At 52.9% G+C, this 23,850-nt stretch overlaps 1 protein-coding gene across 2 annotated transcripts; it reads left to right on the forward strand.

Moving 5' to 3' along the window:
* The first annotated feature begins 216 nt into the window (after window positions 1–216).
* Window positions 217–23,331, forward strand: LOC117069961 (myosin-7). 2 transcript variants are annotated; one of them, XM_033188539.1, is made up of 40 exons: window positions 217–319; window positions 1,683–1,738; window positions 2,191–2,399; window positions 2,702–2,845; window positions 3,134–3,290; window positions 3,429–3,456; window positions 4,051–4,159; window positions 4,243–4,335; window positions 4,437–4,500; window positions 4,919–5,017; window positions 5,255–5,358; window positions 5,983–6,121; window positions 6,560–6,678; window positions 6,803–6,952; window positions 7,237–7,407; window positions 8,018–8,327; window positions 8,606–8,673; window positions 9,048–9,135; window positions 9,832–9,949; window positions 10,084–10,207; window positions 10,490–10,626; window positions 10,884–11,139; window positions 11,716–11,958; window positions 12,141–12,317; window positions 13,454–13,599; window positions 14,730–14,820; window positions 15,549–15,938; window positions 16,181–16,307; window positions 16,491–16,609; window positions 17,377–17,573; window positions 18,097–18,280; window positions 18,464–18,629; window positions 18,790–18,914; window positions 19,471–19,779; window positions 19,969–20,172; window positions 20,295–20,420; window positions 20,531–20,806; window positions 21,672–21,767; window positions 21,881–22,015; window positions 23,200–23,331. In XM_033188539.1, the coding sequence occupies exons 3-40, from the start codon at window positions 2,199–2,201 to the stop codon at window positions 23,215–23,217; spliced, it is 5,808 nt and encodes a 1,935-aa protein (XP_033044430.1). In that variant the 5' UTR covers window positions 217–319; window positions 1,683–1,738; window positions 2,191–2,198; the 3' UTR covers window positions 23,218–23,331. The 2 variants fall into 2 exon arrangements, with proteins under 2 accessions (XP_033044430.1, XP_033044431.1); XM_033188540.1 differs by lacking the exon at window positions 217–319 and adding an exon at window positions 1,274–1,398.
* The last annotated feature ends 519 nt before the right edge of the window (window positions 23,332–23,850 follow it).

The raw sequence follows: 23,850 nt of genomic DNA on the forward strand, positions 1-23,850 counted from the left end.
GAGGCCTGGCCTGGGAGATATTTCTGCTGCACTTTGAGCCACCCCGCCCCCTGGAACTCAGACCCTGCACACTCCATGCCATAACAATGACGACCACTTCCAATTGTTTCCTAGCTGGAGCGGGGGGAGGGGAGCACTGTTTGGGAAGGGGGGGAGCCTGGGGGAAATGCTTCTAGTGACAACAGCCCTTTCTAAATCCGGCTAGGGACTGGGTGCAGGTGGGGGTGGGGGTGCCCTGCTGCCCCATATATACAGCCCCTGAGACCAGGTCTGGCTCCACAGCTCTGTCCTGCTCTGTGTCTTTCCCTGCTGCTCTCAGGTAGGAGCGGGAGCTGGAGGCTTTCCTCTGGGATAAGGGGGCTCCAGGCTTAGGAAGGATTCCTCTAGGAATAGCAAACTTCATGCAGGACTTCATGCAGTGTACCAGGTCCAGTCACTGGGCACACATGTGCAGGTCTAAACATGGGCGTATGTGCCACAGGAGTTCCCAGGGGAAGATATCTGCATTTGAGCAGATGGGACCAATATGCATTACAGGGTGTGATGTGTGTGTGTGTGTGTGTGTGTACAAGCCTGCATAGTCTGAATGTGATAGAGGGTATGTACCTCACTGACTGACACAGAAATATCAAGTGGGAGATGTGGGTGTATGATCATGCCTGTGAATGAGGAGATTCCTTTGCAGGGAGGGAGAAAGGATGGTGGAGAAGGATTCTAGGAAGTGTGTATGCCTTCATGTGATTCTGTGAGGCCTGGAATGTGTAGCTACCCCTGTCCATGCATGCAGAGATGATTGTCTATGCCTCCAGGAGTCATGATTGTTATAGTATGTACCCTCTGCAGAAGGAGCTCACAGGCACGGGGGTGTAGGATGTTCCAGGTCTCTGTGTACTGAAGAACACGCAGTGATGTGAGTCTACTTACGCAGCACACATCCTGAAATGTGCACATTTGCTGTTGAGGCATATGTGGCACCCTGGGGGTGGGGTGCAGACTGAGGTATGGGAAAGAAGCCTGTCTTTGTGTCAGATGCACTCCCAAGCAGCAGGCATGAGTGTTCATCAGAGGGCTTGTGGAGGGTGTTCAGCTACGTGATGGAGGTGTGTCTATGAGAAGAAGCCCACAGTGTCTTCTCTCTGAGAATGTCCACAAATTCTGACAACAAAATGGAGACAGGATGGAAAAGAACTCTCTTTAGAGTCATCAGACTTGCATTCAAGTCTTGGCTCTCCCACTTATTGTCATGGGCTCTTGGACAGGCAAGCCATTTAACCTCGACTTCCTCATCTGTCAGATGGGGTGAAGACCGAGTAGGAGAATGTGCATTGAAGTGCTTTTAAACTGGAAAATGCTCAGCAAATGTGACCATTAGTTGTCTCTCAGATGGCTCAAAGAAAGGTACCACTAGATGGGTACAGGCAGGGGTGGGACCGTCTTGGAGGAGTGAAGAGGATTAAGGTTCAGGGTGAGTTGACACCAGGAAGCTGTTAGAACTAGTTCTTGAGGAAAAAGGGAAAAGGGTTTGAAAAACAAGAAGGATGGGACCAGAGAAGTTGACCGCCCTTTCCAACTTGTTTTGGAAGAGGGTGGATGCTGAAGGATACAGCCAGGGAGAAGCACGAAGGTGGGACTGGCCAGGTTGGGCACAGCCTGCCCTGACACAGCCTCTTCCCTCTCTCCAGGTCCCCTGCAGACCTTAGCCCCCTTCCTCATCTGTAGACACACTTGAGTAGCCCAGGTAAGAAAAGCTGAAGCTAGAGGACTGAGAATCTAGTGAGACTGGGCATTAGACCCCCAAAGCCAGCCTATGGAACTCTAGTTTCTGCCCTGTGCTGGAGAAATATCTTGGCTATCAGGAGCTCCTTACCTGTGGCCAAGGGGTCCAGGGACAGATGAGAGTCAGAGATGGAAATAGTTAGATTTCTGCTCCTACCAGGAGCTCAGGATGCTCTTCCTTCCCCTAGGAGAGCTCCAGCTTGAACAATAGTTAGTTGCTCCTTTTACTCTGGCATGTTTGCTAGGCTGCTCTTCTGGTTAAGGGGTAACCTCAAAGAGGAAGGGACTCACTGGTAACTCTTCTTGACTCTTGAGCATGGTGCTAGGTTTTGGGGCTTCCACTGAAGGGGAGAGCCCAGGGAGGGAAGGGGAGAGTGGGCAGATGGGAGGGCAGCCAGCTTCTGCTCACTCCAGGCACAGCCATGGGAGATTCGGAGATGGCCGCCTTTGGGGCTGCCGCCCCCTACCTGCGCAAGTCAGAGAAGGAGCGGCTAGAAGCCCAGACCAGGCCTTTTGACCTCAAGAAGGATGTCTTCGTGCCTGATGACAAAGAGGAGTTCGTCAAGGCCAAGATCCTGTCTCGAGAGGGTGGCAAAGTCACTGCCGAGACCGAGAATGGCAAGGTGGGTGTCAGACTAATGTGAGAGTCCACCCTGGCCACCTGCACACCTGGGTGGACACAGAGGGGTACACCCATGCCGCACCCTCACGCAGACCTGAGGATGGCCCCATTCTCCTTCCCTTTGGGGAAGAATCCAGACCCTCCAAGGAGCCCTGTCCTTCCAAATCCCTTCTGTCTTCTCTGTGAGATCCTGGTTCCTTCCCTCTTGAGCACTATTGCCCTGTCACTCATCAACTCCTAACCCTCTTGAGGGAGAAGGGAAAGCCCAGGCTGACCGGAGGGCCTGGATGGGGGCTCTTGCAGACAGTGACTGTGAAGGAGGATCAGGTGATGCAGCAGAACCCACCCAAGTTCGACAAAATTGAGGACATGGCCATGCTGACCTTCCTGCACGAGCCCGCGGTGCTCTACAACCTCAAGGATCGCTACGGCTCCTGGATGATCTATGTGAGTGCTGCACCTGGCCCCACCTCGGAATCTTTGTTCCTGCTCCATCCATGTCCGTCCCAGGAGCCAAGAGTGTCTTTTGTTTGTGTCTAGGCAGGGTTACACTCTAACCTCATCCCAACATCCTTGGTTCAATTCCAACACTCTGGGGACTGGCATTACTCAGATTGAGTGCATGCAGAGTTTTTTCTTTCTCTTCTTTCTCTCCTGGGATCTTTCTCTAACTCCCAAAATTACCAGCCCTCCCCCTTCGCAACTGGCAAGTCACTGCTACTTTTCTATCCCCAGACCTACTCGGGCCTCTTCTGTGTCACCGTCAACCCCTACAAGTGGCTGCCAGTGTATAATGCCGAGGTGGTGGCTGCCTACCGGGGCAAGAAGAGGAGCGAGGCCCCACCCCATATCTTCTCCATCTCCGACAATGCCTATCAGTACATGCTGACAGGTGAGAGGCCCCAGAAGGGTCTTCCTGAAGGGAACTGGGAGGTGCCAGGAGGGAGAGGGAGAAGGTGAAGGAGGGGAGAAGCCCCACGAGAGCATTCTGTGCAGCTCCTGACCTTTACTCCCCACCCTTTCCCCACAGACAGAGAAAACCAGTCCATCCTGATCACGTGAGTGTAGCTGCTACCCTGTTCCCTTCCAGAATCTCCCTGATCCCCACCTCCAGCCCCATCAGGGATCCCAGGCCCCTAGGCGTAGACTCAGCCTCTTTCCCCACCACCTCCTGCCCATCTCCTTCTCTTCTGACCCTTACCCTGACCCCTCTCTTTGATCTCCCTATTCCTTTCTGCTTTCCATCCCCTTCATGTTTTTCCTCTCCCACCTCCTTCACCTACTCTCCTCCAACTCATCACTCATTTATCCAGAAGCTCATTATCACCATGTCTTCATCTCTTCCTTTTCTTTCCCTTCAGAAACATTTCCCATTCTTCCAGCCCCACCCACTTTTCCCAAAACAGCCCAGGCCCAGCCAAACACAGGCTCAGCCTGCCCAAACCAGTGCCTTCTGGTGGCATCCTTCCTGGTGCCAGCCCTGACCTCTGTGCATCAGAAGACAGTTGTGAATTTTGGGTGCAGATAATCTGGCAGCTTCTTGTCCAGGGCTCCTACTCTTGGGTAGGCCCAGGCATTCTCTCCTGATTTGAGGCCTGTTGGTCTCCAGCAGTATTGTTCACTGCCCAGTAAGCCCCTGACTGTCTTCACAGCGGAGAATCCGGAGCAGGGAAGACGGTCAACACCAAGAGGGTCATCCAGTATTTTGCTGTTATTGCAGCCATTGGGGACCGCAGCAAGAAGGACCAGAACACGGGCAAGGTAGGCCTACTGCCTTCCAAGGTCTTGCACTGCAGAAAGGGAGGGGGAAGAGCTCTCACCTGCCTCCTTCTTGATCTCTGCAGGGCACCCTGGAGGACCAGATCATCGAGGCCAACCCTGCTCTGGAGGCCTTTGGCAATGCCAAGACTGTCCGGAATGATAACTCCTCCCGCTTTGTGAGTGGTCCCTGACCTTGGGCTTGGGACTTGGACTGGTGGAGGGATGGTCTCAAATATGAGCCTTTCCCAGACTCATCACCTCTCTTCCATCTCTCCAGGGGAAATTCATTCGAATCCATTTTGGGGCAACAGGAAAGTTGGCATCTGCAGACATAGAGACCTGTGAGTGCCGTGAATCTGCTAAGCTCAGCCTAAGCTCACCCTTGCTCTAGACCATCTGGTCTTGACCTCTCTCTCTCTCTCCTCCCTCCTTCTGTTTTTCTCCTCTTTAAGTCTATGTCTGTAGGTGTCTCTGTTTTCAGATCTACATATCTGTCTCTCTCTGAGACTTTCTCTGCATCTTTCTTCATTTCTGTCTCTGCATGGCTAGGTGTCTTTCTCTGGGATTTCTCTCTGAGACTGTTTCTCACCTTCTGGGTCTCTCTGTCCATCTCTCTGTGTGATCTCTTTGTGTCTGTCCAACTAGTCTCTCTGGCTCTTCCCTTCCCTCTGCCTTTTGCTTGCTACATTTATCCTTAATTTTCCTTGTGCCCAAACCCTAACTTTTCTTTCTCTCCTTCTTCTCCCCGCCTGTTCACAGATCTTCTGGAAAAATCCAGAGTTATTTTCCAGCTGAAAGCAGAGAGAGATTATCACATTTTCTACCAAATCCTGTCTAACAAAAAGCCTGAGCTGCTGGGTGAGTCAGAGCCACTGACTGAGACCAACTATTTCCATGGCAACCTGGTCCCCTCTCCTTGTGGCTGGATTCAGCTGGCATGCCCTGGGTTTCATGGCACTGCTGGATTCAGTTCAGTGGGATGTGGGGCCAAGCCAAGCCCTGTCCTGTGCTCCTCCTCAGGCCATGTGTTGTGGTGAGCAGCCTCCATGAGAGCCGGGGGCTTGTGTCCCTCCCTAACCATGTTTTTTCCCCTAGACATGCTGCTGATCACCAACAACCCCTATGATTATGCATTCATCTCCCAAGGAGAGACCACTGTGGCCTCCATTGATGACGCTGAGGAGCTCATGGCCACTGATGTGAGTGTGTGAGGACCCAGCCAGGGGATGGGAGGATTAGCAGTGAGGGGCAAACAGGGGTCCAGAAGCAGAGCTAAGATGCTGGCCATTGGTTGTTTAAAGTGGTACGGATCTCCTGAGAGCCAGAATGTGCCCCGTGATCAGGGTGTACTGGGGAATGGATGAGGTGAGACAGGACTGGCCAGTATTTGGTGTTCTATTAAACCAGGAAGGGCTGAAAGTCATGAGACAGAGAGGCACACAGCCAAGAAATAAGCATCACCAAGGGAGCAGGATGAGGAGGGAAGGCCATGCAGATGGCATGGGGCCGGAGGGGCTGTTAGGTAAACAGATGCAGACAGGTATGGAAGGCCAGGCAGGAAGCAAGTGTAAGGAAAATTTGGGCCAGGAAGCATAAGTGGGTAACTCAGAAAAGCTGTGGCCACTGACATTGGGGCTGGGACCGGCTGATGTCTGCTCTGCTCTTGCATCTTCCATCCTTTGTTTTGGAGTTCCCCACTGGGTATGGGAGTCTCAGAACCCACAGGGATTAAGGAGACAAGTTTTCTCTACAACTTACAAGGGATCTCACTTACCCATCATACTTCTTTTTGGGGGGTCCACCCATACGGGGCCTCCCTACAGAACGCCTTTGACGTGCTGGGCTTCACTACAGAGGAGAAAAACTCCATGTACAAGCTGACAGGCGCCATCATGCACTTTGGAAACATGAAGTTCAAGCAGAAGCAGCGGGAGGAGCAGGCAGAGCCGGACGGCACTGAAGGTGGAAGGCAGGGATTCTAGGGGGCAGCTGTCAAGTCATGGAGGGCCACGTCTGCTCAGCAGTCATCTGCCTTTTTGTATTTTGTATTTTTTGTTTATTTATTTTTTTTTGAGATGGAGTCTTGCTCTGTTGCCCAGGCTGGAGTGTAGTGGCATGATCTTGGCTCACTGCAATCTCCACATCCTGGGTTCAAGTGATTCTCTTGCCTCAGCCTCCCGAGTAGTTGGAATTACAGGCATACACCACCATGCCCAGCTAATTTTTGTACTTTTATGATAGATGGGGTTTCACTGTGTTGGCCAGGCTGGTCTCAAACTCCTGACCTCAAGTGATCTGCCCGCCTTGGCCTCCCAAAGTGCTGGGTTTACAGGCGTGAGCCACTATGCCCGGCCAGCAGTCATCTCTTTACCAACTTTGCTACTTGTCTTTTCCTTCCAGAGGCTGACAAGTCTGCCTACCTCATGGGGCTGAACTCAGCCGACCTGCTTAAGGGGTTGTGCCATCCTCGGGTGAAAGTGGGCAATGAGTATGTCACCAAGGGGCAGAATGTCCAGCAGGTGGGTCCATCTTCAGATGATAATGGGTGGGCAGGGTAGGGAGACTGGCATGATGGGGTGGGAGTTTTCAAGTTCACTCTTTCCAACAACCCTGCTCAATATGGGTCTCTCCTCTACCTTGCAGGTGGCATATGCCACTGGGGCACTGGCCAAGGCAGTGTACGAGAAGATGTTCAACTGGATGGTGACACGCATCAATGCCACCCTGGAGACCAAGCAGCCACGCCAGTACTTCATAGGAGTCCTGGACATCGCTGGCTTCGAGATCTTTGATGTGAGTTGGGACCCCTGGGAGGGGGAGAACAATCACTTGCTCACTCCCACATTCAACAGCCATTTGCTGAGAGTCAGTTGTGGACCAGACACAGGAAGGCAGTGGGGACTGTGTGGTGACAGAGGCAGTCATTGTCCCTGTCTTCAGGGGAAGCCCTCCTCCACTGCCCTGACATGGAGGGGACCAGCCACGCCCTGCTGGGCTCGGGCACAGCACACGGGCACAGCCCCAATGGCCACTCACACCCACTTCCTGACTGCTCCCACCCCTCATGCCCCCTGCAGTTCAACAGCTTTGAGCAGCTCTGCATCAACTTCACCAATGAGAAGCTGCAGCAGTTCTTCAACCACCACATGTTCGTGCTGGAGCAGGAGGAATACAAGAAGGAGGGCATCGAGTGGACATTCATTGACTTTGGCATGGACCTGCAGGCCTGCATCGACCTCATCGAGAAGGTGCCTCTTTGGCCTCACCACCTGAATTCTCCCTGAACACCCAACATGAACACCATAGACAAAATAGCAGCCCCTCTCCCTTCTGGGGAATATAATCTTGACAATAGAAGGGGCTGAAGGATGCTGAGCCTTTGATTCCAGAGCCTATGTTGTGCTGAGCACTGAGGACAGGGTGGCACCAGGGACAGCTGAGTTCCCAGGGGCTTGAGAGTGGACACATGGAGGATAGGCACCTGCATGATGACCTCCCACACCTGCATGTTTATTGGGCCTGGTTTATGCATCCAAGGATCAGGAAGTGTGAGGATGGTGTGGGAGATCATAAGAGTGCACCTATTTTCAACCCTAGCATCTCAGGAATCTGGGTGGTGGGGTGATGTGTACAGTGTTGATAGCAGCCACACTCCCAGACTTTCACAAAGGTCCTTCTGTCATCAGACAAAATCCTCCACCTTGAACCAGTGCCAGTCAGTAGATAACTGTATTCAGAGCTGAGCCTACTACCTTAACACCCAGCGGGGCACCTCCATGAGCAAGTATTGATCATAGAGCAGAATCCATGTCCACCTGTGTGAAGGACACTCAGTGATGCTCTCCCCTGCTTCCTCAGCCCATGGGCATCATGTCCATCCTGGAGGAGGAATGCATGTTCCCCAAGGCCACCGACATGACCTTCAAGGCCAAGCTGTTTGACAACCACCTGGGCAAATCCTCCAACTTCCAGAAGCCACGCAATATCAAGGGGAAGCCTGAAGCCCACTTCTCCCTGATCCACTATGCTGGCACTGTGGACTACAACATCATTGGTTGGCTGCAGAAGAACAAGGACCCTCTCAATGAGACTGTAGTGGGCTTGTATCAGAAGTCCTCCCTCAAGCTGCTCAGCTCCCTGTTTGCCAACTATGCTGGAGCTGATGCACGTAAGTAGGAACTGAGGCTCCCAGGACAAAGGAGCAGGGATTCTGCCAAGGTTCTGAGCTAGGTCAATTGCTACACCCCACCACTTAAATGTCAGGTTGTACCCCAAGGTTTACAGACTCAGTGGGATGGAACTTGGTGAAGAAACTGAGGCAGCCACATTGAAGGCCCTCACCCAGGGGTCAAATGCCAGCAAGGATGTAAAGAGGGGCTGTGATTCTTTACTCACACCCTCACCTCCCCACACTGAGGCTTCTTTTGTTGACTCTCCTTCCTGCAGCTATTGAGAAGGGCAAAGGCAAGGCCAAGAAAGGCTCGTCCTTTCAGACTGTGTCAGCTCTGCACAGGGTGAGTGGGACCCAGCCCCAGCCAGCTCAGCTCCCCATCTGCCAACTCCACCCAGCCCAGCCCTTCCCTGCCTTGTTCATCCCCTACACCTCCCGCTTCCTGTCTCCTTGGTGCATTCGTGACCATTTTCACTCCATCTTCTCTTCCCATCATCTCCTGGCCTCTTCACTTATTTACTTCCCATCTCACTTCTCTCCTCTTTCCCTCCTGTCTCCCACCCTCTCTCCTTATCTGTGTCTTCCCCCAAGGCCCCTTCATCTCTGTGGTTCCTTGAATTCTCTCCATCTCTCTTTTCCTTCCTTCTTCTCCTCTCTCCTTCCTGCATCTCTTTCTTGCATTTTCTTTACTTTTCTCTCTTGCATTTTTGGCCACAGGAAAATCTGAACAAGCTGATGACCAACTTGCGCTCCACCCATCCTCACTTTGTACGTTGCATCATCCCCAATGAGACAAAGTCTCCAGGTGAGGCCACAAACTCAGGCCAGCCCACTGCTTGGCATACACCACCCTGGGAACAGGACCTCCTAGGACATCTCCCTACCTACCACCACAGCGGTTTCCAAACCACATTCTTCTCTCCCCATCCCCCATAAGGCCTCACAGGCTACCTCCCTCTCAGTGCTGCCTTACACTTGGAGTGTATAATGTGGGTGATGTGTAAAGCACTCTGATGGACATTACCTCATCAGTGACCCTACAACCCCTTGGACAGCTGGTTCCAACATAGAATCTTAGTTCAACTTTAAATTTACCTGCAGAATCACTTAATCCCCTAATGAGACATATTCAAATTGTTAATCCATTTTTGGCTGATTAGGAGACAGAGGCTCAGGGACCTGAGTTCAAGACCTGGCTCTGTTCTTGATCAGCTTAGTGGCCTTGGGCCAGTCCCATAACCCCTCTGGGCTTAATTTACTAATCTAGAAAATGGGATATATCTGTTCTGGCTACCACCTATGATAATAGGTAAGAATCATATAAAAAAGGAATGTGAAAGCCTTGTGGTTAAAAATGTGGCTAGAAGAAAATGAAACAAAAAAGGATTATTACGACCTGACTTGCTAAGATTACAAGCTAATCAGTGACAGAGCCAGGATTGGAACCCAGAACTTCAGTTCAGTGTTCTCACAGACTCCTCCCACTTCCCTCCTGCCACAGGGGTGATGGACAACCCTCTGGTCATGCACCAGCTGCGCTGCAATGGCGTGCTGGAAGGCATCCGCATCTGTAGGAAGGGCTTCCCCAACCGCATCCTCTATGGGGACTTCCGGCAGAGGTGGGTATGAGGCGCCCCAGAGCTCATAGAATGGGGGAGCCAGGCTGCCCTGGTGGGAATGAGAGTCTGCAGGTGGCCCTGGAATTCTGTGGGCAGAGCAGATCACTGCAGAGCATGGGCACTTCCCTCCTCAGGTATCGCATCCTCAACCCAGCGGCCATCCCTGAGGGACAGTTCATTGACAGCAGGAAGGGGGCAGAGAAGCTGCTCGGCTCCCTGGACATTGACCACAACCAGTACAAGTTTGGCCACACCAAGGTGAGGAAAGGAGACTAGCTAATTAAAGGAAGACATCTCTTGTGCATTGACTCCTTTCCTCATGATGCTTTTTCTTTTATAATCGTCTTAGCAAAATCTCTTACCTGTATGCTACCCCTCTCAGCAGAACATCTAGCACCACTCCCCTCATTCCAGCTCCAGCTGCCATTGACCTCCTCCCTGCAATCCTTTTCTAGGCTATTACCCTTCCTAAGGTACTCCCCACTACCTCTTTCCCCCATACCACTCCCTAGTTATGCCCAACACACACCTTGCCTGCAGGTGTTCTTCAAGGCCGGGCTGCTGGGACTGCTGGAGGAGATGAGGGACGAGAGGCTGAGCCGCATCATCACGCGTATCCAGGCCCAGTCCCGGGGTGTACTTTCCAGAATGGAGTACAAAAAGCTTCTGGAACGTAGGTGAGAGATCTCAAGAGGAGGTTTCCACTTCTCTGAGGCCCAGGCTGGTTCAGGGGCAGTGTCAGGAAAAAGAGCTCAACAGGTCTTCAAACAGAGAGACCTGCAGGAGGGGCTCATATGAACACATTGCAGTCACAGGGTCAGAGGGCCTCAGGGAGAGTGGGAGGGATGAAGAAAATGGGACATTCCCAAGGTTTCAGGACCTCAGGTAGGAAGGAAGCAGGAGGCTCAGCACTCCTTTCAATGGGCCCCTGCAGAGACTCCCTGCTGATAATCCAGTGGAACATTCGAGCCTTCATGGGGGTCAAGAATTGGCCCTGGATGAAGCTCTACTTCAAGATCAAGCCGCTGCTGAAGAGCGCAGAGACGGAGAAGGAGATGGCCACCATGAAGGAGGAGTTCGCACGCCTCAAAGAGGCGCTGGAGAAGTCCGAGGCTCGCCGCAAGGAGCTGGAGGAGAAGATGGTGTCCCTGCTGCAGGAGAAGAATGACCTGCAGCTCCAAGTGCAGGCGGTGAGGCTCCTGGGCTACTGTTGGTTCTTCCACCCTGCTCCACCTTCACCTCCCACAACCCTGCACCTCCCTGCACAGGGGCTCACTGTCTTGTTCCTTCAGTAAGAGGACTCTGGGCTCAACACTTCTAAAGATGTCCAAAGAGGTCCCTCAGGAGGAGGAAAGGGCAGAGAGAAAAGAGCTGACTTTTAAAAGAATAGGCTTTCTACTTGGGTTCAACCTAGATTCACAGCTTAATACTTTGTGACCTTGGGCAGACCATGCATCATCTTTGAGCCTCAGTTTCCTCTAGACAGGGAATAGAGCTGTCCATTTCATTGAGCCATCATACATAAGCGCTTCGCATCAGCAAATGCAATTCCCGCCCTTCGTTGGAGGAGACCAGAGGAAGAGGTCCAGATGAAGACTTCTGGTTCCTTTCCTCTCTGCTCCCCTCCCCATACTTCTGAAGCTCTTGCCAACTGGGGATATCCTAGAGTTCCCGTCCTATTTGAGGGATGTGCCTCTCCTTCCCTCTACCTGCAAGAATGAGGACTTTGCCCCCCGAATAGCCTCCCCTCTGTTCCTTGCTCTCAGGAACAAGATAACCTGGCAGATGCTGAGGAGCGCTGTGATCAGCTGATCAAAAACAAGATTCAGCTGGAGGCCAAGGTGAAGGAGATGAATGAGAGGCTGGAGGATGAGGAGGAGATGAATGCTGAGCTCACTGCCAAGAAGCGCAAGCTGGAAGATGAGTGCTCAGAGCTCAAAAGGGACATCGATGATCTGGAGCTGACACTGGCCAAAGTGGAGAAGGAGAAACACGCAACAGAGAACAAGGTAAGGGCAGCTCCCTTTGGCTGCAGCCCAGGTCTCCTCAGGACTCTAGACCATACTGACCTTGACCCAGGCCAGCCACTCGGCATCCAGAGAGCAGCATGGACCTTGACATGGAGCTCCCCATAGACGACACCAAGCTGGTGACCTTTGACCCTAAAGGAGATGGGATTCTTGGTCGGCAGGTGAAAAACCTGACAGAGGAGATGGCTGGGCTGGATGAGATCATTGCTAAGCTGACCAAGGAGAAAAAAGCTCTGCAAGAGGCCCACCAGCAGGCCCTGGATGACCTTCAGGCCGAGGAGGACAAGGTCAACACCCTGACGAAGGCCAAAGTCAAGCTGGAGCAGCAAGTGGATGATGTGAGTAGATTGAGAGTTGTGGGGCCTAGATATGCCATGTCCATCTGTGCCCAGAGGGGTGTGTGTGTGCGTGCGTGTGTGTGTTTGGAGGGGGGTGGGGTTAGAGGATGTTAACTTTCCTGATATCTTTCTAGAAAGGAGCTGGGGAATGAAAAGTCAGAGGTGGTGATCAATTCTGAATTATGTATCTAATCTCACTGGTATGATCAATAATAGAGATGAGTTTCCTTATTTAATTTAAGTTCAATCCCAGATATCTCTGCCTTTGACACAAGATTTAGAGGGTCATCTCATAAGAACATGATATATTTCTTTGGAAATTTTGTGAGGCTCTCCAAGAAGAATTTTTGAAATTCCAATATTTAAGGTAGAATCTGATCATTGTTCCCTCTGATGCACATATGTTTGTTGACTCACTTACCACTCTGTATTATAATTATTTAAGCTTCTATCTCAGCCATAAGACTACAGGCTTCTTTAGACAGGAACTTGGATCTATTCAATTTGGGGACTGCAGTGCTTAGCACAGAGCCCAATGCCCAGTAGGTGTTTATAGGATGCTGGAAGAATGAATGCTGCAGCTGGACGCGGTGGCTCATGCCTGTAATCCCAGCACTTTGGGAGGCCAAGGCAGGTGGATCATGAGATCAAGAGATCGAGACCATCCTGGCCAATATGGTGAAACTCTGTCTCTACTAAAAATACCAAAATTAGCTGGATGTGGTGGCACGTGCCTGTAGTACCAGCTACTCAGGAGGCTGAGGCAGAAGAATCCTTTGAATCAGGAAGGCGGAGGTTGCAGTGAGCCGAGATCATGCCGCTGCACTCCAGCCTGGTGATAGAGTGAGACTCCATCTCAAAAAAAGAAAGAAAGAAAGAAAGAAAGAAAGAAAGAGAGAAAGAAAACGGCTTTGGGGTTTCATCCCACAATCATTCATTCCTTTATTTATCAAATATTGATTGAGCATCCCCTATATCTAGGCAATCTCACAGTCCCCTAATAACATCTGGTCCACTCTGGGGAAGGTTTCCCAAGTCCTGAACTCAAAGATTTACCAAGTCCTGGGGCAACTGAACAACAGAATCACCAAGTCAGGATGCTTTGCCTACTGGGCCTGGCTCCTTCTCTCTACCAGCTGGAGGGATCCCTAGAACAAGAGAAGAAGGTGCGCATGGACCTGGAGCGAGCGAAGCGGAAGTTGGAGGGCGACCTGAAGCTGACCCAGGAGAGCATCATGGACCTGGAGAATGACAAGCAGCAGCTGGATGAGCGACTGAAAAAGTACTGTGTTCCCTCCCTGCTGTCCTTCCTCCTCCCCAGCCCATAACAGTACAAGCAGACACAAGACAGCCATCATCTGAGGCAACAACCTCATGCAGCCTCCACAAGCGGAGTTGCAAACCATGGGAAAAGACCTCCCACACAAGGGCTTTCCTCCCTCAGTCCCACATATCAGGGTTAGTTAGATGGTCCTCCCTGGCAAAAAGTCCATTGTATCCCTTAAGTCCTTTCTTCTTATTAGGCACTCAGGGGGAATGAAAATAACAGCCTTCCCCCTTTATACACATCTCTCTTTGAAGACCAGTTCCTTGACATGGAGGAAGGCTCCACATGAGAGCCTCTTAGGAAAGTCCCTTTGTGGCTTTTCACAGAGAGCCCACAGGGCACCAAGAAATGCCCTCACACTTAAGAAGTCAGAGGATCAGGGCCATTTCTTCGTTTTGCTTAATTTGTGGTTTCAATTCTTAGTGTAAGTTCTTCCAAAATGTATAGACTTTCCAGACTTGGTAAACAGTGAGCTTGCAGAACATATTTTGATAATTGAAGGTCTTATGGTGTTTCAGGCTCAGGACTTTGAAAGGCTTTGAGAATCATCATAATCTACATCCTCTTCAAGTTTGTGTTTGCACAGGAATCTTCATACCTTCCCAGGCACAGAATGTGTTGAATAAATGAATAAATACATGATCCTATTTGATTCTCAAAACATCTTTTAAGGATGGTATCTTTAATTTCACTTTACCAAAGAGGAAAATAACTTTCAGAAAGGTTAGCTGAGTTACCCAAAGCAACAGTGACAAAATTAAAGACCATCAGAGCTAAAAGGGACCTTTCAAACAATCTAGTCCAACCCCCTCATTTTACAGATGAGAAAACAAGGATCAAAGATGGGAATGTCCTGTAGAGCCCAGGCCCCATCACCCTGTCTACAGCACTCCTCCCATGACGTTCTTGTTGGATTTCAATCCTACCACAGGTGTTACACCTCCAGGGATCCTACATCACCCCCAGAAGCTGTTTTTCTAATGAAATCCTACTCTTTAGCTGTTTCATTACCATTTTCAACCACTGGTGGACCTTCCTGAGGCCCCACGAGTCTTCCTTACCTCGTCATCCCTCCTTCCCCACAGGAAAGACTTTGAGTTGAATGCTCTCAACGCAAGAATTGAGGATGAACAGGCCCTTGGCAGCCAGCTGCAGAAGAAGCTCAAGGAGCTTCAGGTGAGGTCTGGACACCCTTGCAGGATGCTTAGTCCCTGGGCTGGTTCTGTTTCCCCTGCCGCCTCCTCTAGGGTGTCCTGTTCACAGCATTACAGGAACTGATTATGTGTCCATGGAGGCAGACACGCAGCTATCACAGTGTCCCCATAGATACATCCAAAAGGGGCCAGGTGATCCACAGACACCCCAAAAAGGTCACAGGCCTGGAGGGCAGAATTCCTGGCTTCCTGTCTCAGCTCTGCCTTAGTTGGGTGACCTCGGGGAGCCCACTCCAGATCTCTGGGTCTCCATGCACTCCCCTGTTACATGGAGGTTTTTACGGGCTCCTCAACTCTGATGGCATGACTTTCCTTACTCTAGAGCAGAAGTTGTGTTAGATCTTTAGTTGTCTGGTCAGACAAATATGACTCTCTCATTTTCAACTTTTCTTATTTTTTTATGACTAAACTACTTAAAATATCCCCAGAACACAGGTCTCTGTCCATCTTTAAGAGCAAGTTTCAACCACTTTCCTTCCAATAAAGAGCATGTAGACTGTCAGGCCCTCGCCCAAAGGAAGGCTAACACTGCTCTTCAAGCCATCTTCCCCAAATCCTTTCATTCTCACCTCTCTGCTGGAAGAGCTAAACTGACCTGCTGTTCCAGAGAAGCCGAGAGCCTTTTAGAACCAGGTGGAATCCAGTGGAGGGGTCCAGGCGGTGGGTCTGAGCCTTTTGTGTCTGACCCAGGCGCGCATCGAGGAGCTGGAGGAGGAGCTGGAGGCGGAGCGCACCGCCAGGGCTAAGGTGGAGAAGCTGCGCTCAGACCTGTCCCGGGAGCTGGAGGAGATCAGCGAGCGGCTGGAAGAAGCCGGCGGGGCCACGTCCGTGCAGATCGAGATGAACAAGAAGCGCGAGGCCGAGTTCCAGAAGATGCGGCGGGACCTGGAGGAGGCCACGCTGCAGCACGAGGCCACGGCTGCCGCTCTGCGCAAGAAGCACGCCGACAGCGTGGCAGAGCTGGGCGAGCAGATCGACAACCTGCAGCGGGTGAAGCAGAAGCTGGAGAAGGAGAAGAGCGAGTTCAAGCTGGAGCTGGACGACGTCACCTCCAACATGGAGCAGATCATCAAGGCCAAGGCAGGCTCTGCTCAGCCTCCCCTCCTCCAACTTCCTCCTCCCACCTCCACTTTCTGCCCATGTCGTCTCTCTTCCTTCATGGTTCATTTTCCCACTTCCCTTCCTCTGCCTGGTTCTCCCATCCCCTCCTTTCTTCTACACCTTCCTCTTCCTTTCTCCTTTAGTTGTACCCCTTACACTCCCTTCATTTGCACCCCTCTCCACCCCCAACATCCATCATATAACTCTCCTTCCCTTCTCAGGCTAACCTGGAGAAGATGTGCAGGACCTTGGAAGACCAGATGAATGAGCATCGGAGCAAGGCGGAGGAGACCCAGCGTTCTGTCAATGACCTCACCAGCCAGCGGGCCAAGCTGCAAACGGAGAATGGTGAGCCTAGAGCAGGGGCTCCATGGATCCTACCACAGTCTCCCCAACCTCCTGAGCCGCTCCAGCCTCCTGCACACGCCAATACATGCATACAGCGACACAGAGTCTCTCCAGAGAATGGGGCCTGAGGGTTAAGGGAGGAGGTGGAGATAGGAGTGCTGATCTAGAATGGTACTTCCCCAGGTGAGCTGTCCCGGCAGCTGGATGAAAAGGAGGCACTGATCTCCCAGCTGACCCGAGGCAAGCTCACCTACACCCAGCAGCTGGAGGACCTCAAGAGGCAGCTGGAGGAGGAGGTTAAGGTAAGGGCTAGACTCCGGCCACCTGGCCCAAGCAAGGAGCACACTGACTAGCCTTGCATTGATATCACTTCCCTTCCCGGGAATAAGGCTGGCTGTAGACCAATTATTCTCCAAGAATTCTAAAAAGAAATCATAGCCCAAACCCTGCCACATGCCATCTACTCCCCAGGCTGAGGCCCTCTGCTTTTGCTGCATCCCTGGGCGGGAAGCAAGGTGTGAGAAGGAGGAGAGGAAATGAACTAGGGAGGCATGAGATGGTTTTGCCTAGGCACAGCAAGGGGATGTAAGGACTGCACAAATGGGTCCTGGGATTCGCAGGGCAACCTGCAAACTGGAGAAAGAAATTAAACTGGAGCCTATTCCTAACACTTTGGTGGTCTCATGAAAAAGGAGAAAGAACATGAGTTTTAAAAAACACCAGAGTTCAATACTAACCTGCCTCTTACAGCTCAGTGATCTTGGGGAAGTCCCCCAACCTTTCTGAGCCTATTTCCCTCTCCCCAACCAGGTAAAATGGCAGCGATGATGACCATGTCTGGTGTGGGGAGGAGCTCAGGGCCAATGGCCACGAAGCTTTTCTTAAATAGTTCACTGCCGTATTGGCATTATTTGTTATTAGCAAACAGTAAACCATGCTAGGTCCACCAGGGGTTTGGACGTAGATGAGGCCAAGGGACGATGTTGACATTGGGGTGAGGAGAAGGGCAAGGGTGGGGTTGCTTTATGGAGAAAGCTGAGCCCACCTCCTGGTGCCCACCCCTCCCCAGGCGAAGAACGCCCTGGCCCACGCACTGCAGTCGGCCCGGCATGACTGTGACCTGCTGCGGGAGCAGTACGAGGAGGAGACGGAGGCCAAGGCTGAGCTGCAGCGCGTCCTGTCCAAGGCCAACTCGGAGGTGGCCCAGTGGAGGACCAAGTATGAGACGGATGCCATTCAGCGGACTGAGGAGCTTGAGGAGGCCAAGTGAGTTCCGAGCAGCCTGACTTCTGGCTGAGGCCCCGTTGCAGGCAGGACTTGGCCCAGCCCCAGCCTCAGCAGATCCCACACAGGAGATGCTTAGCTAGTGTTTGACAACATAGGAGGACTCTGTTCCGGCCCCACCTCCTTCTCCTCTCAGGGAAGCTTTTTGCTCGAATTATGTTTCTGATCCGAATATAAGACGAACAAAAGGTTTGTCTGAGGGCAGAGTGCTTCCGTCTGGGGCAGGGCACTGTGGCAGGGAAAGGCAGTGGGGAGGGCTGAGGAAACCTATACTTCCTCCATGTCCACAGCCCAGAGGCTGGCCCAGGGTCAGAGGGTGCCTGGGTCTCCACACCCTGCTGGGATCCTCTGTCTGCCATTCTTAGCCCCTGGGACCTGTCCTCAGGCTTCTCCAGCTACACTTCTGAGTTTTCAAGGATTGTCTTCTGGAAGGCTCATATTGTTTCTTCTTGTCCCCATCCACACCCTCCATCCTCCCCACCCTCTCCCACCTTCCCCTGGGCAGGAAGAAGCTGGCCCAGCGGCTGCAGGATGCCGAGGAGGCCGTGGAGGCTGTTAATGCCAAGTGCTCCTCGCTGGAGAAGACCAAGCACCGGCTACAGAATGAGATTGAGGACCTGATGGTGGACGTGGAGCGCTCCAATGCTGCTGCTGCAGCCCTGGACAAGAAGCAGAGGAACTTCGACAAGGTGGGTCGTGGGTGGGGGATGCGGCCAGCATGCAGGGCAAGGGGGTGTGAGGGCTTCAGTGCGAGGCCAGAGCTGTCCCTTTGAAGGCGGGGGAGGAGGGCTGAGCCCAGACAGGTCCTGAGACAGACCCTGGACATGGGGCTGAGGCTGGGGGGCTGAAGACTGAGCCATGTCCTCGGGCAGATCCTGGCCGAGTGGAAGCAGAAGTATGAGGAGTCGCAGTCGGAGCTGGAGTCCTCGCAGAAGGAGGCTCGCTCCCTCAGCACAGAGCTCTTCAAGCTCAAGAACGCCTATGAGGAGTCCCTGGAGCATCTGGAGACCTTCAAGCGGGAGAACAAGAACCTTCAGGGTGTGCTGGGGGCCCGAGAGGCTGGGGAGGGGCTGCACTGGCAGTGTCCCCATATGGTGCCACCCAGGGGCTCCAAGAGGTGTCTGGGCAAAGAGGCATGTCCCTGCAACTCCACTGGACCTCAGCAGCCCTCAACCGAGTTACCGTGTTCCCCACACAGAGGAGATCTCCGACTTGACTGAGCAGTTGGGTTCCAGCGGAAAGACTATCCACGAGCTGGAGAAGGTCCGAAAGCAGCTGGAGGCCGAGAAGCTGGAGCTGCAGTCAGCCCTGGAGGAGGCCGAGGTGTGTGTGTGTGCAGGGCATGGGGTGCAGGGAGCTGAGCTTCAGGCTTTTGGTCCCTGTTCTCATCCCCCACTTTGTCTGCTTTGTTCACTGTCCCATCCCCAGAGCCTAGGACAGAGCCTGGCACATAGTAGGCACTCAGTGAAGATTTGTGGAGTAAATGAATGACCAGTCACTGAACTCCCTTCATATAAACATTTTACCCATTGCATCTTAGCCGAGTTTCCCATTTCCACACACCTCCCGGTTCCCACCTCTGCCTGCCTGTTTTCTTTTATACTCTATACCTGATTGCCTCTGTTTCCTTGGCAACACCTTTCTCTTCATTTTCCTCCTTGTCTTCATAGCTAGCTCTCCCCTGTGAGGGCCTGAATCACCTTTCCTTAGGCTTATTTCTATTTTCTCTTAGATTCTCTTTTCCTCCACCTCCTGCTTCTTTGACTGAACCACTTACACCACTGTTGAACTCACTTTGTATCCATGATTAGTGAACAGATCCCCACCCTGCCCTGTGCCCTGACTGTCTGCCTGCATCCCCTCCCCTACTCCTTCCCAGGCCTCCCTGGAGCACGAGGAGGGCAAGATCCTCCGGGCCCAGCTAGAGTTCAACCAGATCAAGGCAGAGATCGAGCGGAAGCTGGCAGAGAAGGACGAGGAGATGGAACAGGCCAAGCGCAACCACCTGCGGGTGGTGGACTCGCTGCAGACCTCCCTGGATGCAGAGACACGCAGCCGCAATGAGGCCCTGAGGGTGAAGAAGAAGATGGAAGGAGACCTCAATGAGATGGAGATCCAGCTCAGCCACGCCAACCGCATGGCCGCCGAGGCCCAGAAGCAAGTCAAGAGCCTCCAGAGCTTGTTGAAGGTACACAAGGGGAGGAGGTCCCCTCACCCGGAGGGGACTGGCCTCCATGTGGCCTGGCGAAGGAGTGGTGTCTCAACACAGGCACCAGATTCTTCCTGACCCTGGATCACTGAGGGACCTCTGACAGGTGCCCTCAGTGAAGGGCACCAAGGCTGGCTCCCCACTCATGCCCACTCTCGTGATCCCCAGGACACCCAGATTCAGCTGGACGACGCAGTCCGCGCCAACGACGACCTAAAGGAGAACATCGCCATCGTGGAGCGGCGCAACAACCTGCTGCAGGCTGAGCTGGAGGAGTTGCGTGCCGTGGTAGAGCAGACAGAGCGGTCTCGGAAGCTGGCAGAGCAGGAGCTGATTGAGACCAGTGAGCGGGTGCAACTGCTGCATTCCCAGGTGAGCGGCTCCCCTGCTCATTCCTGAAGGGAGCACAGGCTGGGACTCAGCAAGCAAGGCTTGAGAGCTACGCATAGATGCTCAATGCTTTTCCTGTTCTGCCCACCCCTCCCCCAACCCAGAACACCAGCCTCATCAACCAGAAGAAGAAGATGGATGCTGACCTGTCCCAACTGCAGACTGAAGTGGAGGAGGCAGTACAGGAGTGCAGGAACGCCGAGGAGAAAGCCAAGAAGGCCATCACAGATGTGAGTGCCCCCCTCCACCCACCCAATCCAGACCACTATCTCTCCGTGGGCTGGGCCGTGAGTGTGTGAGGACTTGACCAGACCATGTGCCACCTCTCTGCTGCACACAGGCTGCCATGATGGCAGAGGAGCTGAAGAAGGAGCAGGACACCAGCGCCCACCTGGAGCGCATGAAGAAGAACATGGAGCAGACTATTAAGGACCTGCAGCACCGGCTGGACGAAGCCGAGCAGATAGCCCTCAAGGGCGGCAAGAAGCAGCTGCAGAAGCTGGAAGCGCGGGTGCGGGAGCTGGAGAATGAGCTGGAGGCGGAGCAGAAACGCAATGCGGAGTCGGTGAAGGGCATGAGGAAGAGCGAGCGGCGCATCAAGGAGCTCACCTACCAGGTGCGGCGGGCGGTGACTCCAGGCAGAACCCTGGCACCATGGCCACGGTGACAACCAGCTAAGGAGAATGAAGAGTTTGCTCTTAGCCTCTTCCAGGGCGAGGGTGGGAATGCAGCCCCCATTTCACTTTGCCTAGCCCTACCCCACCCTGAATGTCCCCTAGCTCAGAGGTCAGTCTCTGAGCCTCCTGGCCTGAGCTCCATCTCAACACCCACCCTCAGCCCATCCCCAGGAGACACACACAGAATTCCAGACAAAGCTCACCTAGCACAGCTCACCAGCGTCACCCCCAAAAGACACCAAAAACACACCAATCCCATTCAAACAAGCATCAAAACTTTTCCATTACCCAGGGCAGTGTGGACTCTAGCTTTCCGAGGTGTTTTCTAGAATCAGACTCTGAATTAGAATTTGTTTCTTTTCCAATCCAGGATGTCACCATCCCTCTAAGCACACTTTGTCCTTAACCTAGGTTAAGTCAGTGTCATCTGCATTGCAGCCCAGGAAATTCCATCACATTCATAGCCCCAAAGTCACTCCCAGCATGTGCTGAGGTCCAGAGCAGGGGAATTTATCCTCCATGGGGTTCCCGGACCCTCAAAAACCTGCCCCCCGGAGCACTGCACACACACAATTCTGTGCATAGTTTCAGGAGTCCCACTAGTTCTTTGGACTTCTTCCTGGTACAGATCATTTAAAATATTTACACATATCAGGTAAGAAATTATAAGGAGAATTCAAGTGTTCAGTGAGGATCAGAAAGTAGAATTGGGTCAGGATATCAGATGAAGCAGGGCAGGGCAGAGGGGATGCTACCTTCTATGACTGTGCCATCTTCACCCCCTGCCTCTCCTCTGGCCCCCAGACGGAGGAGGACAGGAAAAACCTGCTGCGGCTGCAGGACCTGGTGGACAAGCTGCAGCTAAAGGTCAAGGCCTACAAGCGCCAGGCCGAGGAGGCGGTGAGTGACCCTGATGGGGACTAGGTCCAGGGGAGGCATAGGAGAGCTCATCCCCCAAGCCAGAAGTCAGAGAACCCAGGCCCCCTCTCACCTCATGCTCCCACCTCCCGCAGGAGGAGCAAGCCAACACCAATCTGTCCAAGTTCCGCAAGGTGCAGCACGAGCTGGATGAGGCGGAGGAGCGGGCGGACATTGCCGAGTCCCAGGTCAACAAGCTGAGGGCCAAGAGCCGTGACATTGGCACCAAGGTGGGTCCCTCCTCTGGGCTTTGCTAGTCACCCCCACAGCAGGCATACCCAGACAGAGCACCCTCAAACCAGGGATGCTTCCTTTTCATTTATTCCACACAATTGAACCACACAACCCCAGAGGCCAAGGTAATTGGTAATTCAGTTCTGTGTTATTTCTAAGATTCTCCCAGCTCTAACCATTTTTTTTTTTTTTTTTGAGACCGTGTCTCACTCTGCCGCCCAGGCTGGAGGGCAGTGGCACAATCTCGGCTCACTGCAACCTCTGCCTCCCAGGTTCTCCTGCCTCGGCCTCCTAAGTAGCTGGGATTATAGGCATGTGCTACCATGTCTAGCTAATTTTTGTATTTTTTTTTTTTTTTGAGACGGAGTCTCGCTCTGTCGCCCAGGCTGGAGTGCTGTGGCCGGATCTCGGCTCACTGCAAGCTCCGCCTCCCGGGTTCACGCCATTCTCCTGCCTCAGCCTCCCGAGCAGCTGGGACTACAGGCGCCCACCACCTCGCCCGGCTAGTTTTTTGTATTTTTTAGTAGAGACGGGGTTTCACCATGTTAGCCAGGATGGTCTCGATCTCCTGACCTCGTGATCCACCCGAGTCGGCCTCCCAAAGTGCTGGGATTACAGGCTTGATAATTTTTGTATTTTAGTAGAGATATGGTTTCACCATGTTGGCTAGGCTGTTCTTGAACTCCTGACCTTGTGATCCACCTGCCTCAGCCTTAACCCCCCTAAGTACTGGGATTACAGATGTGAGCCACCACTCCCAGCTCAGGTCTAAGTTTCAGTGGCTCTGGGAATTTCAGCCCTAGGGTGGTCTGCCACCCTAGAAGACCCTAATTTACATACAACCAGTATATCCCAATTTTCCCCCAACTGCTGGTTTCCAGTTCCCTCTCACCTAATTTTGTCCTATAATCTTGTAACTCAAACCTAAAATGAACATCCCAGAGAACCCCCTTGTTCTTGCCCAGGCAACTTCCCTCTGGCCAACCCCAGAACCCCACCCTGCAGAACTTGCCCCCTGCACATCGATCTCTAGAAACACATCTGCTGCTGCCACAGGGGCTCCCAGCTGCCCACACAGCAGGCCTCCACCATCAGACCCCCTCACGTTTCTCTCCAGTGCCCCATCCCTGCCCAATATCTTCTCTCCAAGGACTGATTGGACTTTGTTTCCTTTCAAAAGGGCTTGAATGAGGAGTAGCTTTGCCACATCTTGATCTGCTCAGCCCTGGGGGTGCCAGCGAAGCCCCATCCTGGAGCCTGTGTAATAGCTCCTTGGGAGGAAGCAGAATAAAGCAATTTTCCTTGAAGCCAAGATCCTGACTCCAGACTCTTCTTCACTGCCCTGGGGACCCGGGGGTGGGGTCTGGACTAGGGGAGGTGGAAATGCAGGGGAGAGGGGGAAAATTCAAAGGCCTGGCCTAGGAGGGCTTCCTGGAGCAGCACTGAGACCCCCTTTCACTTCCTGCAAACCAGCCAAATGCAGCAGAGGCGACACCTCTCCTCCCAGCCTTCTCTCCGGTCCAGCTGGGATTTAAAGATTTAGGGAGACCCCTAAAGTTCACCTAGAGTGCCCTGAGCCCATCTACTGTGGACCTGCACCCCAGCTTCCATCAACCCTGCCCCCAACCGAGCACCATGGATAACGCCCGGGGCTGGGCAAGGGGCGGCAGTTCGGGGTGTGGGTGCTGGCCAGTGCCCTTTCTGAGCCTGCAGAAGTGTGAACCACTGGGCCAGGTGAGGCAATGGTTGCCTAAATGCCAGTCCCAGGCAAGTCTCTGAGAGTACACAAGGACTCACAGCTGTAGCCCACATCCCCTTACAAATAGAGCCA

Source organism: Trachypithecus francoisi, unplaced genomic scaffold (genome assembly GCF_009764315.1).
Source record: "Trachypithecus francoisi isolate TF-2019V2 unplaced genomic scaffold, Tfra_2.0 Lachesis_group3, whole genome shotgun sequence".
Lineage (NCBI taxonomy): Eukaryota > Metazoa > Chordata > Mammalia > Primates > Cercopithecidae > Trachypithecus > Trachypithecus francoisi.